Raw genomic sequence first — 21,147 nt, 5'->3', positions numbered from 1 at the left:
GTATAACTTTCCTAAAATAGTAACTTAAATGTTTATCCACCACAGCATCTTTCTCAAATGAGGAAAGTGTTTTGGAGCTCTGTATAAGAGCCTGTAGGTTTGGTTCAGGATAGGCTGAACCCTAATACCAGCGGCATAACACACCAAAGTCCTGTTTCTGGCTTGTGATTTAGCCCAGTGTTGGGATGTGAGAAGGCTCTACTCCTCAGAGTCATTGAAAATCCAGGTGGCTTGGTATCATCTTGGCATCACCGTATCTACGTGGTTATAAAATCCACTGGATTCTCTGTGTCCACTTGACAAAGAAGTAAGTCAGGATGCTACCAAAAAGAGTATACTCACTCTTGACAATTCTGTGCGAAGATGTCTGTCTCTTTCCCTCATATTCCAGCTGTGAGCCACCTCTACTATCTCACAGAAGGAAGGGCTTAGCAGAACAGTCTAATTCAGTACAGGAGGAACACGGGAACTCAAACACAGATGGTCACTAGCTGTCTCCAGCAGTTCTCTTACTGCTCAGACTGTGACCTGAGTCTCACTTTTTCCACATATGAGCTTGGCCTTTTAGTTACTTGGGCCACTGTCACAAAGGCCAACATGCAAATGCTTACACAGTTTCCAGGCCAATTTCCCTCTCCCAACAAGCATCAGCCATCGGTGACTGGTGGAGCAGCTTCTCAATGCTCGGCTTCTCCAGGGTCGTTCCACACAGTGGTTAGGAGCTGGCTTAGATTCCACAGCACATCCATGTTCCACAGGGAGGACAGGCGGAGAGGAGGAGATGGAGCCTGAAAGTAGCTTGTACTCTGCAACCTGATTCCCAGGCTTATTGCCATTCCCAGCTCCAGGCAGACTGAAAACTGGACTAGGTGGGGTGGGAAAGAGTCTCTTACTAGAATGGCTAGATAGAGTAGAAAGTGGACAACAATCCAAACAATTTCTGGGCAATGTGTCCTCGAGGCTAAGAATATGGACTTACATACTGCATAAGTTTGGACATTGGACATTAGCTTACTCCTTACATGCCTCCTGAGCTTGGGCAGGTTCATCGTACCCACATTTCATAATCTGTAAGATCATGCGCCAGCTATTTTCAAACATATCTCCAGAGCTGCTTATCACTGTTTTCCGCTTTGTTCTGTGCTTTGGAGAATGTTGCTTTGCAATGAATTTCTAGGCTTCTACCTGGACTGGACTAATGAGGGGCTCTGGGCACATATGGGTTGGGGCAGGGGATATTGGGGAGTGTCTCTAAATCCAATCAAGATAGAACATCAAATTAGCCATCACAGGGATGGTGGCATTCTCCACTGTGACCAACCTGGGTGGTTCATTCTAACCCTTTGCTTTTCCTTAGTCTTGGTCATTACAATTTGCTAAGTAATCCCATCTTCAAACACCCATCAATCATTCCTCTTGAACCTTGACAAATGCAGTAGGATAATAATAGCGCTGCCCTCAGGCCATAGTGGTGAGCAAGAGCTAAACTGAGCAGCTGACCTCAGAACTCACATTGGACATCTTCCTGGGCAGGTACTTGGACACCCTCCAGCATGATCTAAAATTTGTAAACATTTAATTTTTTACATATACATTAAATAATATTGCCACTTACCACCTCTTGCCTATTCTGTGTGTCAAGACTCAAGAAATCATGTGCAGATCTGTTCTGGGTGAAATGCATCACAGATCTGGTGTACTCTCTCTCTCATTTATATGATGAACAAAGAAAAAGAACCAGGCTTTTCAAACACTGACTCTTTGCTAGGACTTCACACAAAGGAGCCATACCAGCTTACCAGAGTGGAATTTAAGTCCTATCCCACATTGGTATCCTTGTTATAACAATCTCCAGTATTCATCAGGCCATTTGACTTAAGAAGCCATGGCTTTCTTTCAAGTTACCCTCCAGTTTAATGTCCTGGAATTCTAGAAAGAGGAAGTTGGCCATTGCAGCATCGTGCTCAGAGATCAGGAAGCTGGCGTTTCTCAGTGTAGCCAATAAACACTGAGGTGAACAGTCCATGTCTTCTCTCCTGCAAAAACTGGTGGCTGCTCAATGCTGGCCATGGCCTTTGGTGTGCCTGCTCACATCCAAACTAGAGCCTTGGTCTTCGTTTGCTGGGTGTCTGGGTGGTTCACATTGTGTTGTGTTCCTCTGGTTGCAGGTATATAGATTTGGCGCGCTGGGTCCCCTTGCAGTCTCAGAAAGGGCCTGGTCCAGGAGAAACTGCAGAAACCCAAATCACCTCAAGTTTGAGATCCACTTGGCATTTGCCTAGCTCTGATCTCATCTCCAACTCCATCCCTGGGTCTATCCCAGCTCTCTCCACCCCTTGGAAACCTCTCTGTCCAGCTGTCCTCCTTGGAGGCATCAGATGGAGCTTCTGAGAGGGAGGGAGATTTTTCCTCCAGATGATCTTTTTGTCCAGATGATTGACAGTGGAAAATTCAGTTCCCTTCACAGGAAACCTCACCCTCCCACAGGGCGTGGCCCAGCCTCCCTGCCCCAACAGAACAATCACAGAGGACATCACATGATTTCTGTTGCCTACACTGAGCAGCTCAGTTTCTGGTGATTTATCTTTTGGAGCATAGCAGCCCTTTCATCCTCAGACCAACTCAGTAAAGCCCATTAAGATAGTTCCATATTATGGAGAAGAAAATGGAAGCTCAGAGAAATGGAATTATCTGCCGGAGGCTACTGAGCTAGTTAGACGATTAGACATATAATCCTGGTTTTGGAGCCAGTCTCAGTTTCCCGGGGAGAAGAATGCACTGTATTCTTTTGGAGCGATTCAGCTGGGAGTTGGATAAAACAACAACAACAACACACACACACACACACTTGAGTTCTCTACTTATCCATTCCGCATCTATGGACTTAACCACCCGTGGGCAGAATTTTGTTTTTACCGTGCCTGTGCTGACCATGTGCGCAGTGTAACAACTTTTAACAGTGTTTGCCTGTGCTAGATGTTGTGAGCAACTCAGGCACGATTTCAAGTTTATAAGGGAGGACATTGTGGGTTCTGTGCAAAACCATACCATTTTACTTGAAGGGTTTGGGGACTTGAGCATCACAGATTTGGGGTGGTGGTCCCAAAGCAACTTCTTCTAAATATGGGGGAAAGGATGTCTGTACCTAGTAGGGGCTGTTGAGGACAAAATTGTCGATGACAGTTGTTCAGAGCCATATTGTTTAGACTATCCACCAACAATCAGTGTGCTCCAAAGGGATTTTCGATGACAGGTTGTAAAGCCACAGCTACAGAAACTTCTCTGAGATTCCTGTTTCAGCATGGGACCCCGAATGCAAAATCCCTCATGGCTCCTGGTGATGATGACACATGTGTAAGGGAAAATAAAGTCTTGTGAACTCCAGGGCAAGGGGTTACACAGCGGGAATGTGGTAGAGGGTGAGACGGGGGGTGCAGCAGGGCTAAAAGGAATACCTGTCTCTTCCCCATCCCCTCAGATTTGTCCACGAAATAATGCGCAGGTGGTGTCAGTCCCAGTTGGGAGTAACAATAGGCTGAGAAGGCAGCACATTCTAAAAGATGAGTGGGTGCTCACTTTGGAAAAAAAGAGAGAAAAGAGCAAAGGAAGAATACGGAGGGAAGGAAAGAGCCTTTTTCTGCTGGGCAGATACTTCCAGTAGGAATGAATAGGCCTGTGGCCAGTTGTTCTTGAATGTTAAACAGGAGTGTGCCTCCATAGAAACACTGGTATTGTACCAATTGCTAAGCACGCTGTGGTGGTGATGAGGGGGCTAGTGAGGAGTCTGAAGAAAAAAAAAAAAGCCTGATCTTTTCTAGGGTGTTATGACCACAGTTTTGGGGCACTCCTGCTGAGGCTCTTCCAGGAGTGTGCCCTGTTCTTGTCTCTCACACCCCTTGCCGTGTCTTATCAGGTGGACTGCTGATAAGTCATTAAGCTGACTTGCTTTCACATGTTGACTGCCTGCCTGCCTTGCCCCTCACAGTCTCCTCTCCTTTCTCTTCTCCCCCTTTTCAGATCCTCTTTCTCTATCTCTTTGCCTCCCCCATTTCAGTCCTGAAGCTTACCCTCTGTGCAGGCCAGTCTCCCCTCCTCTTCCTTACGCTTTCCTCCCCTTTTCCATCCTAAGTTGGATGCTTTCCTAGGGCTCCACGCCAGGAAGTAGAGCAGGTCAAGTTATAAAAGGGGATTTTAAAAAGAATGTTCCTTGGCAAAATGGGGAAAACAGATGTTCGTTGCTGGCTGTCTCTCGCTGTCTGCTGCAGCACGCCCCTTCCAGGATTTCTGGAGATGAGCACCCATCCCCAGAGTACAGACATGCATTTATTTCAACACCAAGTGTGTCTGGATATTTATTTCTCCTTAATTCTCTTCTCCCTGTGACCTTTGAGCCCTCTGGATAGGATTGCTGGCCACCTGGCAGAGATGTCCTATCCTCCTTCTTCTTAAAGCTCCTTTAATGCCAGACAGAGTGGAGTCTGTACCTGCGTTCACTTTACCCCTTAACAGGAAACACACTTTGACAGCCTTCAGGTTCTTGATCCACCAGAGGAAGGAGTCTGGGAGGAGAACCTGGACTGCTGTGGGGAAGGGGATGGGGATTGGTTTGATTTGGGGATTGGGAAGGCTTCCATATGCTCTGCTGCTGAGCACTGCCATTTGAGACATGATAGTCTAGCTTCAAATGGTCTGTGTAGTTATGAATAGCCTTGACCCTCCTGTGTCTGCTTCTCATGGGCCGAGACTGCAGGTGTACACAGCTGTGCCTGGCTTACTGTTTGCTTACTATCAGGAAATGAGAATGGTTTACTATTGGCTGGTCAGCTTACATATTTTATTTGTTTGTTTGTTTGTTTGTCTGTTTATTTCTTTAGAAAAAGGCTCTCATGTAGCCAAATCTAGCCTCACGCTCACTATGAAAGCTAAATGTCTGAGTTAAGGTTTCTGTTGCTGTGATAAAATACCATGACCAAAAGCAACCTGAGGAGACAAAGGCATATTTCAGTCATAACTCTTACATTGAATCAGTCACCAAGGGAAGTCAGGACAGAAACTCGAGGCAGGAACTGAAGCAGAGGCCATGGAAGAGTGTCGCTTATTGGGGTGCTCCCCATGACTTGTTTAGCTTGCTTTCTTATGCATTCCAAGATCACCTGCCCAGAGGTGGCCCCACCCACAATAACCTGGGCCCCCCACATCAATCATTAGCACAGTACCCCCACAGATTTGCCTATAGGGCAATCTTACAGAGGCATTTTCTCAGTCGAGACTCCCTTTTCCTAGATTTATGTCAAACTGATAAAACCAGGGGGACTGGAGAGATGGCTCAGTGGTTAAGAGCACTGTCTGTTCTTCCAGAGGACCTGGGTTCAGTTCCCAGCACCCACATGGCAGATGCCAATTCCAAGCTATCTGACACCTTCACACTAATGCACATACAATAAAATTAAAAAAAAAATTGATAAGACCATCAGAATACTGAGGATGACTTTAAAATCCTTATCTCTGTATCTCTTCTCTTTTAAGTGCTGGGCCTGCAGATGTGTGCCACCATGCCTGGCTTTATTTGGTGCTGGAGATCAAACCCATGGGTTCTTACACGCTAAGGGAGCACTCTACCAACTGATCTTCCCTTCTCCTTAAATACAAGCTTTCCCTTTTGGCCTCAACGAGCTGTGTCCTCTACCCCCTGACTCAAAGGGTCCCTTTGACAGGACTTGTGTGGGTTGACTACAGGTGCCCACGAGCTGCGCCCCCTCCAGGCTGTCTTTTGGTAGGTACATTTATTTTATTGTATAGGTATGAGTGTCAGCCTGCATGCATGTGTGAGCACTGCACACCACGTGTGCCTGGTGTCCAAGGCCGCCAGAGCAGGGCCTGAGATCCCCCTGGAATTGAAGTTACAGATGGTTGTGAGCTTCCATGTCGGTGCTGGGAACCTATCTTGGATTCCCAAGAGCAGCAAGTGCTCTAAACCACTGAGCTACCTCCCCAGCCCAGTAAGGTTGAATGAATAAGCTCATCTATAGCATGGCCCACATTTAATAAACACCATTCTCATCTTCTCTACTTGCCTTTACAATTAAAGGTTGGTTGGTTGATGTTTTAAAATTTTTATTTGTTTGTTTGTTTATATATATATATATATATATATATATACATATATACATACATACATACACACACATATATATATATGTATATTGAGTCAAGGTCTTACTGTGTAACTCTGGCTGGCCTAGAACTTGCTAAGTAGACTAGGCAGGTCTTGAACTGAGAGATTCTTTTGCCTCTGCCTGAATACTGAGATTACATGCCTGTGCCAGCACTCTCTCATCTCTTCCTTCTTTGAAGTCCATGCTCTTTCTCCTTTCTTATTCTGTTCATCTAGTGACACCAAAAGAAGAGAAATGGAACAAAAACATGAAAAACGAAGCCACCACACCCACATAAGTACATTTAGGAAAGGGAGAAGGCCTCCATTCCACAGAGGATACAAGCTGAAATGGTGTCTCTGTGCTAGGCTTAAGCTCAAATACTTAAAATTGTGTTAGAGTTGCCTAGCGTGTTCCACATGGTAACAAGCAGCAGGGGGTTCTAATCAATGAGCAGTGGCCTTGCCAGATCGTCCAGGTGTCCGAGCATGTGCAGCTGCTGGTGCCATGTGCTGCTGGAATCACCTAATGAGATGCTGCTTGAATCCCTCTGTTCTGAGATGTGTGACTGTTGATTTCATGGGGCTGCTGGGAAGGATTAATCACGGTGATAAGTGCAAAGAGCTTATAGTTTGCACTTCCCTGGTGATTGTGGTTGCTCTTTATATTCGGTGGGTGCAAAGGGCTCTCAGGGCTCCAGGGAAGAAGAACCAGACTCAGTCACAGAGGTCAAGGAGATACCGAGCAGGCTTTGTGGATGGGACCCTTTTTTAAAGTGTGAGTCGTACAACGAACAAGTCAGAGGGCATGAAAAACTTCCTGTCTGCCATAGGCCAGCTGATGCTCTCCCTTTGAGCTCTTTCACCATAGTCCAAGGACTGAGTTCAGAGCAGTGGGGTTGAGGTTGACATGGCTGAATCTCTTCCCACATAAAAACCCAGATCAGCATGGCAACTTCATAGTGAGCCAATTGTGTGCCTCTGTAGATGCTGTCCTGATACCTGACAGTCTGCCCCCTCTCAAAGGCACTCAGGTTTAACTCGGCTGAGTGGGACAACTCTGTCAAAGCATGTTTACTAGTGATGGACTCATTCCTTTCCCTTTGTTACCAGCATTATGACTGGTTGACCGTTCTCAGTTTCTTGTGGCTGACAGTGCACTTCTTTCTAAGAGACTCCTCTATACTAGTCATATTAACTTGAGTTCATGATCTATGAATAGGTCGCCAACAACTCTTTATATAGACCTTTTACCAGGTCTTAAGGCTATAACCAGGATGAGTAAGGATTTGGAAAGGCAAGTTAGAAAATAAAAGGCTACTCAATTTTTGTATTTATTTATGATAAGCTTCCTAAATATTTGGGACATGCTACATTAACAGTTTGGTAGCTTATCTGATATTCAAGCCCCAGTGCTCTCCGGCTTCACCCAGCAGCCCTGGTGATGGGAGCCCCCTCTGGGGTTCTGCTCTTTGCCTTGGATTTTCTCCTGTTGTGTTAGTAGGCTTGGCAGACATGACTCAGTGCCACATCATGGGTGTAGAGGCCTACCTGACTCAGTTTAGGGGCCTGCACCAATCAAACATGATTTTCAGTGGGAGGTATTTCTATTTATCACCCCAATAAGAGAATGGAAGCTAGAAATCAACTCTTTATGCAGAAAGGGTTGGACATGAGCCACAATTTGTGTAAATACAGGGGAATCCTACAATAGGCACTTTCCTCACTGCTGTGATGAAACACCTGACCAAAGCATCATTAAGAACAGAAGGGCTTTTGTGGCTTGTAGTTCTAGGGTCCAGTCCAGCATGGTGGGGACAGCATGGGACAGGGGAACAAGGCAGCTGGCTGTGCTGCATTTGCCATCAGGAAGCAGAATGATGAATGCAATGCTCAGGAAAAGACTTCTTCTTTTCCTCTTCATCCAGTATGAGAACCTGCCATGGGATAGAGCTCCTCCATCAGTCCTCTCTGGAGCATCCTCCCAAGTCTTCTCAGAGGTGTGCCCTCTAAGTGATCCTCAATGTGGTCAAGTTGATAATAAAGATTAACTGTCACAAGTCCTCTGAACCGGTTATATGTCTTCTTGGATGCTATGATTTTGATATTTTTCCTAATCTTTTTTTTTAACAAAAACTGGATGAATTGCTTTATTTTGGAGAAGTCAGAGCATCTTAGTGTCCTCCTGGGAGTGAGCCCTCCTCCTTAATTCACACTCAGCATCTTTAGAAGATCTGGCAGGATATCATGTGTATGAGGAATGGGTCCTATCTCCAGAGAAAACCTGCTCTATTGTACAGTGATGTTAATAACAAGGTCCCTAGAGGGTTCAAGCTTGGGTCCCTGTCTCCTTCTGTCTTCTACGGCTTCCAATAGAACCACTGTGCCAGTGGTTCTCAGTAACAAATGGGCAGGCAGCCTCAGCACCATTGGGAAACTTGTCAGACATGTAAATTTGAGGACATGCCCAGACCCACTGAGTCAAAAGCTGGGACAGGCCCAGCACTCTGTTTTTACAAGCTGTACAGATGGCTCGGAGACTACTGAAATGTACCGGGTACATTCTAGCCTACAGAAGGATCATGGATCTTCCGGGCTCCACTTCGACTGAATCTATGTGCTCTTGCCTAGCTGTGCTTTCAGAATTCCTTGCCCGTTCCACTAATTTCTCTATTCAGGGATTCAACTTTCCCATTTGTGTCTACATAGTCTTCTCTCTACCTTATGTATTCTAAAGCCATTGCTACTAGAATGACGCTGGCTTTTTATTGCAGACACAAGTACTTTCTGATTTCTCATGTCAACTTTTACATCTCTCTAGAGTTTATGTAGTAAAAAATGATCTGCCTCTTCTAAATTGAGCTATTCCTAGTTGCTGGGACCATTAGGCACAGTGAGGCTTTCTCTGCTGTCCTGCTGGTCTGTTGTTTCCATTCTAAAAGAAAAGGCAAGATGCACAGGTCATGGCAAGATGCACAGGCCTGCTCTACTTTTCTCTGGCTCCGGGTTAAAGAGATAGGTTTTCAGAATAGATCACCTGGGCTGAGCCTAATTCCTTGTAAGCCCCCAGCATGGAATTGTGATGGGAAATTGTCTCTTTGAGTGTTTGGATAGTCCTGGCCTGAAATTCTTGGTCCTAGGATTATAGGTGTATACCATCATGAAAGGTTCAAATCTTTCCTTTAACAATGGCTTAAAGTTTTTGGAAACTCGGTGTGCTTTCAGTTTTGTATACAAAAATGTATATCGCCACTAGGAACGAAACAATAAACTGTTTCTTTTATGAAAAGATGACAAGCAGCTACTGCCTCCTTTGCGTGAGATACAGTTGTAGGGCCAACACAACTGAGATTGCTTTCCATCAAGGAAGGATCAATATGGAGAGAAGGCCGGGGGAGGGGAGCTCTTTCTATTGAGCAATGTCAATTATCTACCCAACTCGGTAATTCTCAGCCCAGGTCAACTTAGGGCTCGAAGGTGCAGTTAGCAATGTCTAGAGCTATTTTCTTTCTTTCTTAGAAAAATATTTACTTTATGTGTGGGAGGCAGGAGTTCCTGCATTTATGTTACATACATACGTGTCATTATGGATGTGCAGTGCCTGCAGAGGCCAGAAGAGAATGGATCTCCTGGAACTGGAGTTACGGATGGTTGTAAGCCACTATGTGAGTGCTGGTAACTGAATGTTGGTTTGTTTGCAAGTCAGTTTTCAGAATAAAACATCCTTTCCTCTTTCCCAGTGCGTTTACATTGCAGATGCATTTTCTCTGGCCATGATCTTATCTTCTCTGTCTCTCACATTTTAATGGCTCCAATTACATGCTTAGTGCATGTTAGGTAATAACACCCCCAGGAGAAACTGATGAGGCAAGAGACCAGTGTGTCACTGAGGGTGTGATACTGAAAGCATCCAGACAGACAGGCCTCCAGCTGAGTCAGTGAGCCAAGCAACCTGTGGCGGAAGTGATGGTAGTGCACAGTCTGGTGTTTTGTCCATCTCAAAGTCCTTCAGTGAATTTCAAACAGGGCAGAGTTCCAGTTGATGGATTCTTTGCTGGTTGGTTTTCTGTCAGCTTGGCACAAGGTCCAGTCATCTGGGAAGTGAGATCCTCAGTTAGGAAATTGTCTCCATCAGATGGGCTGGTGAGGACTTTGCCTGTTTGTCAGGGCTTTCTTCGAGGGGAAGTGAGGGTAGAGGACCCATCCTGAATGTGGGTGGAACCATCCCATGGAGTAGAGTTCTCACTAAATAAAGAAGGAAATGAGTAAACTATGTGGAAGCTGGAACCCCCTTTCTCTACCTCCTCATCTGCCCAGCTGTGACCCAGCAGCCCCACATTCCTGCCACCAACAATGGAATGAGCTCAGATAAATATTTTCTGTCTTTAATTATTTCTTGTCAGATCTTTGGTTATGGGAATGCGAAAAGCAACTCATATATCTACACCTAAGATGTTTTCCTCTGCAATACATACATATGATAAATTAAAGTTACATAATACATAGAATATATATATATATATATTAAGAAATTAACAATAATGCCTAAACTAGGACAGCTATACAATATACCATTCTGTTTGGCTCGGAACTCCTTGTATTGTACATGCTAATGGGTGGGTAATACATATTGCATGGATACATTGGACAGTGGAGGGCAGTGAGACATCGGAGTCCTCACAAGGGTACTCATAAAGCTTGTGAAAAGAAGAGATTTAGAAGGAAAATGCCTTCTAGAAGCAAAACAAATCATTTTAATCAAGGTTGTCTGATTGTTTTGACAGTCATTAATTGTGACCGACAGGCTGTAGTGACCATCTTAGAGATTCCTTTTACGATCAAGTCTGGGGACTCTGCTTTTGTTGTTAATCCTTCTTTCCTAGCAAGCTTGGGCCTTCTTGTTTGGCTACTTGGTGTTCAACTAGCAAGGCACAAGCCAATAAGGACTTAGAGTGTGTGTTTAGATGCTAAGGATGTGAATAGAGAGATGTGAATGCTAATAATGTATTGAAAGTCCTTGGTGTTTTGAAATTCTGGAGGAGACTCTTGCTGAGTTCCTATGCAGCAGATCTTGATATACATTATCTCCACGTTACCCTCCCAGTCTGGAAGAACTCAGGCTAGTGCTCAGGTCCTGTCCTAAGGCCGTAGTAATTCTCTATATGGATGCCCCCAGCAACTCACCTTCCCACTCCTGCTCGTGTCCTATTGGCAATATCCAATAACGGTCCTGCTTGGTCCCAGAAGGCACTCCGATTGGGCCCATCAGTCACCTTCCCTAGCAATTAGCAAGTGAAAGCTTGAGTCTCTTTAGAATGGATGTTGACATTTAGTGTGAGTATATAGATTTCCCCCAGAAGCACAGGAATGAATCACTACTTTCCTTGCTAGTTAAGACAAATTATTTATTTTAGGCAGGGTCTTACTAGTCACCATGGCTGACCTGGTATTCTCAGTGAGCCTAGAACTTGCTACAATCCTCCTGTCTTTGCCACTCGAGAGCTGGGATTATTGTCATGTACCACCATGAACTCATTATTATTATTATTATTATTATTATTATTATTATCATTATATCTTATTTCTGTTTGGCTCAAATGAAGCATGTTCTTTGAAACATTATAGAGAAAGCCCTGTTGGAGCGGGAGCCTTTTCTTTCATAGTTTCTGAGTAGTAGATTCAGAAACATTTCATATAGGACATTCATTTCTTACATTCAAGGTACAGATTGTTACCAGTTGAGAGGATTAAGACTTAGGGTCAAGGAAACTGGGCTTTCTGCGTGAGCTGTCATGTATTTGGCTATTTGGAGTCAATTGAAGGAGGGCAGGTGAGACTCATCTGATGAACTCGGAAGATTCCCAAGCCCACAAGCTGTCCCTAGAGCTCTGTAGCTCTGAGGCTCTGTAGCTCTGATCTTGCCTTTTACTTTCCCAGCCTCTTCCTCGCCCTGGTTTCATTCTGAGGCATGCTTTCTTTCTGTATGAACTGGTTTACACAGTTCCTTCCATCTTTCTCTTTCCTCTATATCCCTGTCTCCAACATTTCCTCCAGAAGATAGTAAGTTACTTACCATTTCCTCAAACCAGTTTTTCAACTGTGCTCATGACACATTCTTCCCAGAAGGGCCCTTTCCTGTGCCTAGGGCTCCAAGTCTGTTAAGAGGTTGTTTGTTTGTTTGTTTTGTTTTGTTTTGTTTTGTCTTTTTACTCAGGATAGCCATCTCAGTGAAAAGAGAAAACCCCCCACTTCAAAGTTTTGTGATCTTTCTTATTTGATATCACCAGAGATATGATATCCCCCACCCTCCCTCTCTCCAGACTCACACCTAATTGCTTCCTGCAACTATCCCAAATAGTCTCCATCTGCCAGGCTGACTGGGACACCAGCAAGTCTATACTTACTTGCATCTACTTTATATATGTAACATAAAGGTACTGAATCCATATGCTTCAGTTTCCTTTATGTTGCTGTGACAAATACCATGACCAAAAGCAGCATAGAGGAGGAAAGGGTTTATTTCATCTTATAGGTAACAGCTCATTGAGGGGACATCAAGTCAGGAACTCAAGCAGCAATCTAAAGGAACTAGGAAGCAAGCAGAGCTTGCTGTTCCAAACAGCATTTACCTCTAAGCAAGGAACTTACTTCACAATCAAGGAAGTACAGCAGTAATCACAGAGGATGCTGCTTGCTGGCTGGCCCACACGCACGGCTTAGCTAACTCTATGATACAAGCGGGACTGCTTGCCTAGGGAATGGCACTGCTCACAGTCTGCAGAGAGCCCAGAGAATCAAGGCAATCCCTCACATACAACCCCATAGGCCAGTCGGACCTGGGAAATCCCTCAGGAGAGACTCCTTTCTCAGATGCCAGCTGCTGCTAGGCTGTGTCAAGCCAGCAGTTAAGGCCAACTAGAACATTCCATACTTCTTTGAGTGACTTGGTGCTGGTTTGGTCCCTTTGCTTAGGAGTATACTGAGGTTTGGAGACATTAGGTGACTTGTCCAACGTTATTAGGATACGAAGCAGCTGAGCTATGATGTAGCCCATGCTTGTTTGTGTTCTAGAGTTGGTGCTTGTACCTGGTTAATTTTGCTCCCTCCTAGGGCAGAACCCCATAGGGTTTTTAGAATGTGTAGAAGGGCCTCTCTGTCCTCTGTTTCTAGTCATTACCTCTTCTCCAAAGCTGTACTGTTTGTCAAGTCCCAGATGAGTCCTGACTGCAGGGCACAGACTCTGCTCCTGAGCCAGTGCTCAGCATTGACATTCTGTGGTAGGAAGCACACGTGGGTGAGTGGGTGACGTGGGTGAGTGGGTGACATGGGCTCCACCCTTGGTTTTGCTACTGAACTTGTTCTGTGACATTAGAGAAGTCATTCCACAGCCCAGGCAGGAGTTTCCCCAGAAGCCAAGTGAAAGAGGTGGTGCACAGTTTCTTCAGTTCTTCCCAGGCCTATACTTTTGTGACTTTGTTCATTTACTCATGTTGTCTCTTCCTTCACAGTAAAAACTCTTTCCCCATTTCTACTTTCTCACCAAGCACCCAGACCTTGCCAATTCCCTCTGGGCTCTGCTGCCTCTTGCCCAGTGCCTCCTTTTCCTGCTCATCTGAGCTCCGCCCCTCCCTCCTTCCCTCTTCCTTCACAAAGCTGGCCTCTTCTCTCTTCTTTCCAGACTTTAACAAGTCCTTCTCTGTGCATATATCTTGTCTTTTGTGTGTCCTGCAATGGCAGCCGACTTTAAATGAAGCCTGTGCTTGAGAAATAATTTCAGCAATTACATTTGGGCCCTCTGTCTGAGGAACACAGAGGTTACCAAGTCAGGGGGGCTGCCATGGAATCCAGAAGAAGCGTTGAGGGCAGAGCTGTGAGCAGGTGAGTTAGGGAGTCGGCACAACCCAGACATGACCCCCCTGATGGCCTGATAAGAGAGGGAGGAGAGCAGACAGACAGAAGCGCTGGTTTGCCCTAGCTCTCCAAGTAAGGGCTTAGGCTGCAGCCACAGGCTTCTCCTCTCAGAAGACCAGAAAGGCCCCAGAACAAAGCTTCAAAAGGAAGCGAGTGTAATCTAGTATAGGGCAGGGTAAGGATTGTTGCTTAGGAAAGAGCCTGATTGCAAAGGCGGGGCAGAGTCAGAAACACTGTCTCCACACTTAAATTCTTTGCTTGTGCTTGAGCAGATAACGGCCTGGGGGTTGTGGCCACAGGATGCACGGTCCTAGGAACCCACTGAATATTTAAGGCTATTGGTAAGGTCTGTTTAGGCCGGCCTCTCCTCGTGGCCTCTTCTATCCTGATCCCCCTACTTGATGGAAGTTCTAGGGCCTGGGGAACGCTGGGAAAAATGTGACTTTCTACTTTCACCTGGACATTCCATGTAAAAGAAAAGTTGATCCTAAACCGAACCTAGCCAAGAGTTCGGAGGCATACCCCAGGGAAGGATTCCAAGGCATTCAGACAGAAATGGTGAGTGTCACAGGAATTTAGAGGCGGCAAGGGACAAAACAAGGGAGTCAGTCTCCCTCTTGGTCTCAGGGAGACACGTCAGCCTGAGCCCCAGCAGTTTCCGAGGTCCCGGGAGGGGCGACGGGAAGCTGGGGACGGGCTCTAGGGCCCCGCGGCCAGGGCCGGGGCGGGGTGGGGTGTAGGGTTACAGGGACTGGACCAGCGACCCTCCAGGGAAGCGCGCGGGCGGCCGGGAGCGCTGGGCGCTCAGGGACCCGGCAGCGGGGTGGGGTGGGTGGGATTGGAGGGGAAACTGGGCATCTCTCTGCTTCCAAGCACCCCTTCCCCTCGCCGCGCCGCCCAGCCGCCCTCCCCTTGCCGCCATTCCCCTGCCGCCGCGTTGCCCAAGCGAGGATCGCCCATGATCGCCCCATGCGGAGGGCAAAGTCGCGCCGGGGACCTTGCGAGCCAGTGCTGAGAGGTAACCAGCTAAAGCCGGGGGTCGGGGAGGAGGACAGGGAGCCCCCCTCCACCTGGCCGAGAGGTCTCCGCGGCTCCTCCTGGGAGCCTAGGCTGACATCAGCTCTGCTCCAGATGTGGGGACTTGGGCAACCAGAACTGCGCCGGGGCTGGTGTCCGGTGAGGGATCCAGAAGGCTGAACAAGACAAAAAGCGGAATCCGGTTCCGTGCCACCCCCCGAGTGCCCAATACCCACGGGGCGGATTCCCACGGAGGTCGGGGACTCGTGTCCGCGCGCGGGACCCCGGTCTCCGGGTCTGGCCTTTCCCGTGTGGCTGGCGGTCCAGGTCGCCGGAGGGGCGGGAGGGTTGGCGGGTGCCGCTGCTCCGGTGCAGACAAAGGCGCGCTGGCGCCGGGACCCCTGGACTTGCCCCGGCCCGGAGGCTCGGGCCCCTCCGCCCCTGCGCCTTCTTTGTTCTTTCCAAACAAGTTTCTTGCACAAATCGGGGGTTGGATCCGGCTTTCCCTGGCCTGTTGGCACTGCCTTGAAAAGACTCTGGTTTCCGGGAGGAAACGTAAACTTTCCAAGGGGGAGCTGGTTGAACTTTCTTGGAACGTGACATTTGTGGCAGGCAGGAGAGTGTCAGGACAGCCCGTGAAGGCTCATGACAGCCCAGGGGAACCACTGCTACTAGCCCTAAGTAGCCAGGCTGGGGGATGAGGTTTCCTCTCCACGTCCCCTACTTGGGTCGGGTCGCGAATCCCAGGCCTTTCCCCCACCCTCCCTTTCCATTCTTTTCTTTCTCTCTCTCTTTCTTTCTTTTCCTTTCCTTTTCTTTTTCTTTCTCTCTCCCTCTCTTCTTTTCTGGAAAATGTTTGCCTTTCTGCCTTTGTCATGGGTGTATTGTCTAAATCGCAAATACTTTTAAGCCTGGATAGTGTGTGGGTTATCTGGACATAGGCTTTAGGAGACAGGTCTCAATCTTAAGGGCCTTGATGCTTACATTTTGGATGGATTTTGGTCCTTTGGTCACTCTGCTTCCTTCCCCTGGTTCTGCTGTTAAGACTATAAGTTTGGTGGGGTTAAAAGTCCTTGGTGGTGGTGAAGGGTGTGGTGTCTCAAAGAACCCACTGGGCTCAGAACAGTGTCCCGTGTTCACCAAAAGTGCACACAACCAGAATGGGGTAATATTAAACAGCTACAACTCTTGAAGGCTCCCTTTCAGGGAGTGAAAAGTCAGGGCTTAAAGTGTGGAACACTCATGGCTTCCTGCTTCCAAAACTAGGCTGCGGATCCTGCCAGACTGGCTGAGAGTCTTCCTGACTACCTACCACACAGGCCCCAGGTGGCGTTGCTCAGTATTTAAGGATGTCTGGGATTCAAGTTCTCAAGTCCAAGTTCTTTCTAGAGGAGTAGAAAAAGTGCTTGCCAGGACCATGCTCTGAACATTACATACTTTCTCTCTAAGGTGGCTTTTTATGAAAATAATGAGGGAACAGTACTTAGGTAGAATTGTGTGGAAGGAAAGCAAAGGACCAGAATGGGTAGATTTGAACAGAAAGAAAAAGAACAGGGCACAGAATAGAAGGTTCTAAAAACCTCTTATGTGGTGGGGTTCCTGGTGTGTATGCATGTGTGGAAGGGTCATGTAAGGACCAGGACATAGGATAGAAGGTTCTAGAGGCCTCTTGTTTGGTGTGGGTCCTGGTGTGTGTGGGTAGGTAACTTTTAGTTTTTAGGTGAGGTGTTTTTTGTTTGTTTGTTTGTTTGTTTTGTTTTGCACACCACATCCCCCCCCATGAGGAAGACCTTTGTCTGCCTAGAAGTGACAATCGAGTGTGAAGGTGCTGTCCCTGTAGCTCCCTTCCTCCTCCCCTTTTGAAAACTGTGCTCCTATCTAGGTGATTCAGGTTCTTTTCAGAAGGTGTGGGCTGGAGGGCCCCAGTAGACTGAAGACCACTCGGAGACTGAAGCATTTTCAAATGCATCTGTCATCAACGGCAGCTCATGGATGCAGGAATATGAGTGATTTTCTGGGAAGGCTGATGAGAGCTGAGAGACAAGCCTGCTTCCACTCAGCTTGTCTGGAGCCAGCCAGCTTGTCTGGAGCCTCCCTGGATGGCACTGTGCTCTTTCTGACGTCCAGGAGGGAGGCCAAGTTAAGTGATGCCGGGCAGGGGCCCTGCTGGGAGAACAGCCAGCAGAGTGCATGCCCTAGGTGTGCTTTGTGTCTTCTGGGGCTGTTTGTGAAAGTGCTTTGAAGACGGTAAAGCGCTATAGCACACAGAGGACTTCAAAAAATGCCCAGTGGCACAGATCAAGGGAAGTGCTAGGGACAGTATGAAACTTTGATTTTCAGGCCAATAAGTAGAGCTTTGTAAGAACTGCTAACATTTCTAACATTTACCAAAGTTTTCTCAAGTAACATTCCTTCCTGTCTGGGTTCTGTGCCTGTGCATATAGAAGCTCAGGCCAGGAAATTTTGTAGTATTTTGAATGTTTTGTTAACATTGGAGGGTTCTTATCACCCACAATTCAGTAGGTGAGAGAATCCTTGAAAAGCAAGAGGTTAGTTAGGTCAGGTCAGAGGATGTATTCGATTACAAAGTTTGCTAGAAATTGTTGTCTGAGGTTATTGAGGTTTTAATATTTGTTTGCCTAGAGATTCTTTTGAAGTCCTGTTGGTTTGACTTTGCTTTGTCTTGGAGGAGTCGATCTGTGTACACCTGGCAGCAGTGGGTGGGTGAGTGTACGACTTTGGGAGGAAGACGTTGGTGCTCTTGGAACTTGCGCTGGGTCCAGGAAGAGGACCCTCCTGTCACTTGTGAAACCTAAGAGTACAGTCACCCCAAGCTCTGGGCAGAACTCCCAGCCTCCTCTAGGGGCTCAACATCAGGATTTTGTTTTTTTTTCCCCCTTTCTGCTGAGGAGGAAGTAGAGGCGTGAGAGTTACGAAGATCCCTGTTTAGTCTCTGGGCACAGCTTTTTAAAGGTTAGGCTGCAGAGCGCGTTCGACTGTGTTTGCGGCCTCACTGGCCAGCCCTGCTGCTTTGGGCCTCTGTTTCGGTTCGTTATCTTTTAAACATCTGTAGTTCACTCCGTCTTCACTTCCCTATATGAAATTATCATAGCGTCACAGGATGTTATGGGGATAGTAGAAAGGTCCAGGCGTACCCATTCTCCTTTGGTGGCCATTCCATCACCATGGCACCCCAGCAGAACTGAGGTGACGTGGGTGCAATCCTCAGGGCCTATACAGGGGTCTTCAGTTTGCACACACACACACACACACACACACACACACACACACGTGTGTGTGTGCACCTTCCATGCACTGTGAATCCAGCTGCATGTCAGGATGCAGAGCTATTCTGTCTCTTGAGGCTCTTCCTGTTCTGGCACCTATTTTCTCCTCACACTCTCTGAACTATAGTAATACCTCACCTGTGCATATAATTCTCTACGATTTTGTAATATCAGACTTTATGTAGACAAATCCTTGAATCATGGAACCTTTGAGAGCAGCTCTTTATTCTGTACCGTGTCCATGAGATCTACCAAAAACTTTGTGTGTCTCAATGGTTTGTTCCTTTTTTTTTTTTTGGCCTGAGTAGTATTCCAAGTTATGGATGCACTGTGGTTTGGCCACATGCCTGCCAAAAGTCACCTGGGTTACACTCAGTATTTATTTGTTACTGATAAGGTTTCTGTAGATGCTCACCAATAGGATTTCCTGTGAACATATTTTTTCACTATTTCAAACAAGTACGCAGGATGCTAGCTTATCTGGTAACTGTGCTTTTTATAAAATAATTGCTAAACTCTTCTCCTAGTAGCTGTTTCATCTTAGATTCCTCCATGCCATGTAACCTGGCTTTTCTGCATCCTGGCCGTCTGATGTCACTGATTTTCATTTAAGCTACCCCCACAGGTGTTTTAATAGGTGCTGTAACCTTATTGGGGCTCTCGTTTGTATTTCCCCAATGCCTAGACTCGTGAATCCTCTCTGCTTTGTGCTGTCTGCACGCCTTCTGTGGGGAAGGTCCATTGTTTATTTTCCCCGGGCTCCCAGAGTTCTTTGTATGGTGTGCAAGTATGTGCTGTTCCTCTCCTTCCCACACTGTGGTTTTCTCCTCTCATTCTCCTTCTGGAACCGTTTTGAAAAACGAAGTCTGTAATTTTGGTAAAGTCCAATTAACTGATTTTTTTTTTCTTTATGCGTGGTGCTTTTGGTGTTTGTTTCCCTGTAAGGATGTCTTGCCTAGGCCTGTTTCCCAAAGACTGCCTATGCTTGCTTCTAAAATGTTTACATTTTACGTTTAAATTGTAAATTATGTCTTTTAAGAATCTGTGAGTCTCAGTGCTGACCTTTATTCATTTTTACATTTAAAAGCTGTTAGCTGTTAATTCACTGTGTATGTATATATGTGTTTGTGTGTGTGGAGGTCAGAGGGCAACTTGTAGGGATTGCTTCACTCCTTTGAGTATGTGAGTTCGTCAGTTTGTCAACCTTGGCCACAAACACTGCCCACTGAGCCCTATGGAAAGAAATTAGCATGAAAATGTGATTTTGTTCTGCTTTCTCACACTTTGTTTCTGTTGGCCCTCCTCTCCCACAGTCATGCCTCCCGTCCACTCCCCAGAATAACTCGAACATAGCCCATTGCAATCTTTATTCTCTTACCCCTTCATTTTTTTAATTAATTAATTTATTTTTTTCCAAGACAGGGGTTCTCTGTGTAACCTTGGCTGTCCTGAACTTGCTTTGTAGACCAGGCTGGCCTCAAACTCACAGAGATCTACCTGCCTCTGCCTCCCTGGGTACTGGGATTACAGGCATGTGCTACCATGCCAGCCCCTAACCCCTCCTCCTTAGGAACTCTTGTTCTCCCTTTGTTCTCCCTTTTCTGTTTTCATGACCTGAACCTCCCATAGGTAAAGACCGAAGTGTAGGACCTGGTCTCCGACTTACAGCGATCTCTATGTGTTAGTTTCCTACGTACTAGGATTTACTTGCTGCTGTGGTCGACTAGTCGAGGACTTTTTGAACAGCACATGAAATGATGGCTTAAAACACAGGTAGCAAAAAGCACAGTGCTTATAACTTAGTAACACAAATAATGTGGAAAGATGATTTAGTATATATTTAAAGATAAGAGAAGACTGTTTAATAACAATCTTAATCTCTGCCACCTCCATACGATTTGTCCACGGGGAATATTTTCCTGCTGAAGCCCCAGAGGTAAAGTGGAGTTGAAGACAGCTCAGAGTTGCATGAAGGAAAAATGGAATAAGATGTAGGTCATTCGCAGTACAGTTCTGGACAAATGGAGGCCTGCAGTATACTTGTGCCGCCATCATTACTAAAGTCACCAGAAGGGCTGACAGGGTGGCTCACTGGGTAACGGCAATACCACGAAGCCTGATGACCTGAGTTCAATCCTGGGGACCCATATGGTGGGAGGAGGGAATGAGTTCCTGAAAGTTGTCCTCTGATTCCCCACACAGGTGCAGTGGCATGTGCTGCCCCTACCAAACAAAGTAAGTGTAATTAAAAAAAAAAAAAGTTTGCAAAACCAGTAGGAAAGCAAGGGTGTTCCCATATGTAGTCTTACAGAAACTCCCCCTTCTTCAGCTTGGGGCACTGCCTCAGGCATCACATACCGGCGACTGAGTGGTAGGGTGAGCTAGGATGCTGTATTCACCATCTAGTTCTGTCTGTAGAACAGGCCTTTTCCTTTTCAAAAACAATGAGGGCGCGGAGAAAGCTATCCTTTCCTGCTGACCTCAGCAGGTGGCAGGATGCGTGGCCACTGCCCCAAAGCTGGAGTCAGCCAGGATATGATCCAACCTCCTGACCGGCAGCCCTGCTTCCTTTTCCTCAGTGAACTCCCCCCCCCCCCCGGAAGAAAAATACAGTAATTCTCACCCTAAGAAGGGTGAGCAGCAGTGTCCGTAGGAGGGCTTGGTACAACATAGGGTGTGTGTTATTGGTGTTCTGTCCCAGTAGGTCGCGGAAGGGCCTAGGATGTTGTGTTTCTAACACGCCTCCGGCCGTGCTCTAGGACCACACATGGCTGCAGG

General features: G+C 46.6%; 1 protein-coding gene and 1 long non-coding RNA gene across 10 annotated transcripts in view; one reads left to right on the top strand and one right to left on the bottom strand.

Annotated features, from left to right (window-relative positions):
• Amotl1 (angiomotin like 1) overlaps window positions 1-21,147 on the top strand; it is a 113,447-nt gene that overhangs the window by 34,115 nt on the left and 58,185 nt on the right. The window contains exon 1 of one of the 9 annotated variants that reach the window (XM_060369478.1): window positions 13,217-14,032. The exons of 6 other annotated variants lie outside the window; for them this stretch is intronic. Coding sequence is in view for 1 of the 3 variants with exons in the window: in XM_021635141.2 (XP_021490816.1) it covers window positions 15,035-15,083 (49 nt within the window). In the remaining 2 variants the exon portion in view is untranslated. Of the gene's footprint in view, window positions 1-13,216; window positions 14,033-14,088; window positions 14,624-14,849; window positions 15,084-21,147 lie in introns of those variants that run through there. 2 more of the 9 variants (XM_060369473.1, XM_021635141.2) reach the window with 2 other exon arrangements.
• On the bottom strand, window positions 7,457-12,483 carry LOC132648368 (uncharacterized). Its single transcript, XR_009586763.1, has 2 exons — window positions 11,339-12,483; window positions 7,457-10,399 (listed from the first exon to the last, which is right to left on the bottom strand). It is a non-coding gene; the product is annotated as an uncharacterized LOC132648368 (long non-coding RNA).

Source organism: Meriones unguiculatus, chromosome 1 (assembly GCF_030254825.1).
Source record: "Meriones unguiculatus strain TT.TT164.6M chromosome 1, Bangor_MerUng_6.1, whole genome shotgun sequence".
Lineage (NCBI taxonomy): Eukaryota > Metazoa > Chordata > Mammalia > Rodentia > Muridae > Meriones > Meriones unguiculatus.
The sequence above is the reverse complement of the archived record's forward strand: the minus strand, read 5'-3'. Positions and strand labels throughout refer to the sequence as shown.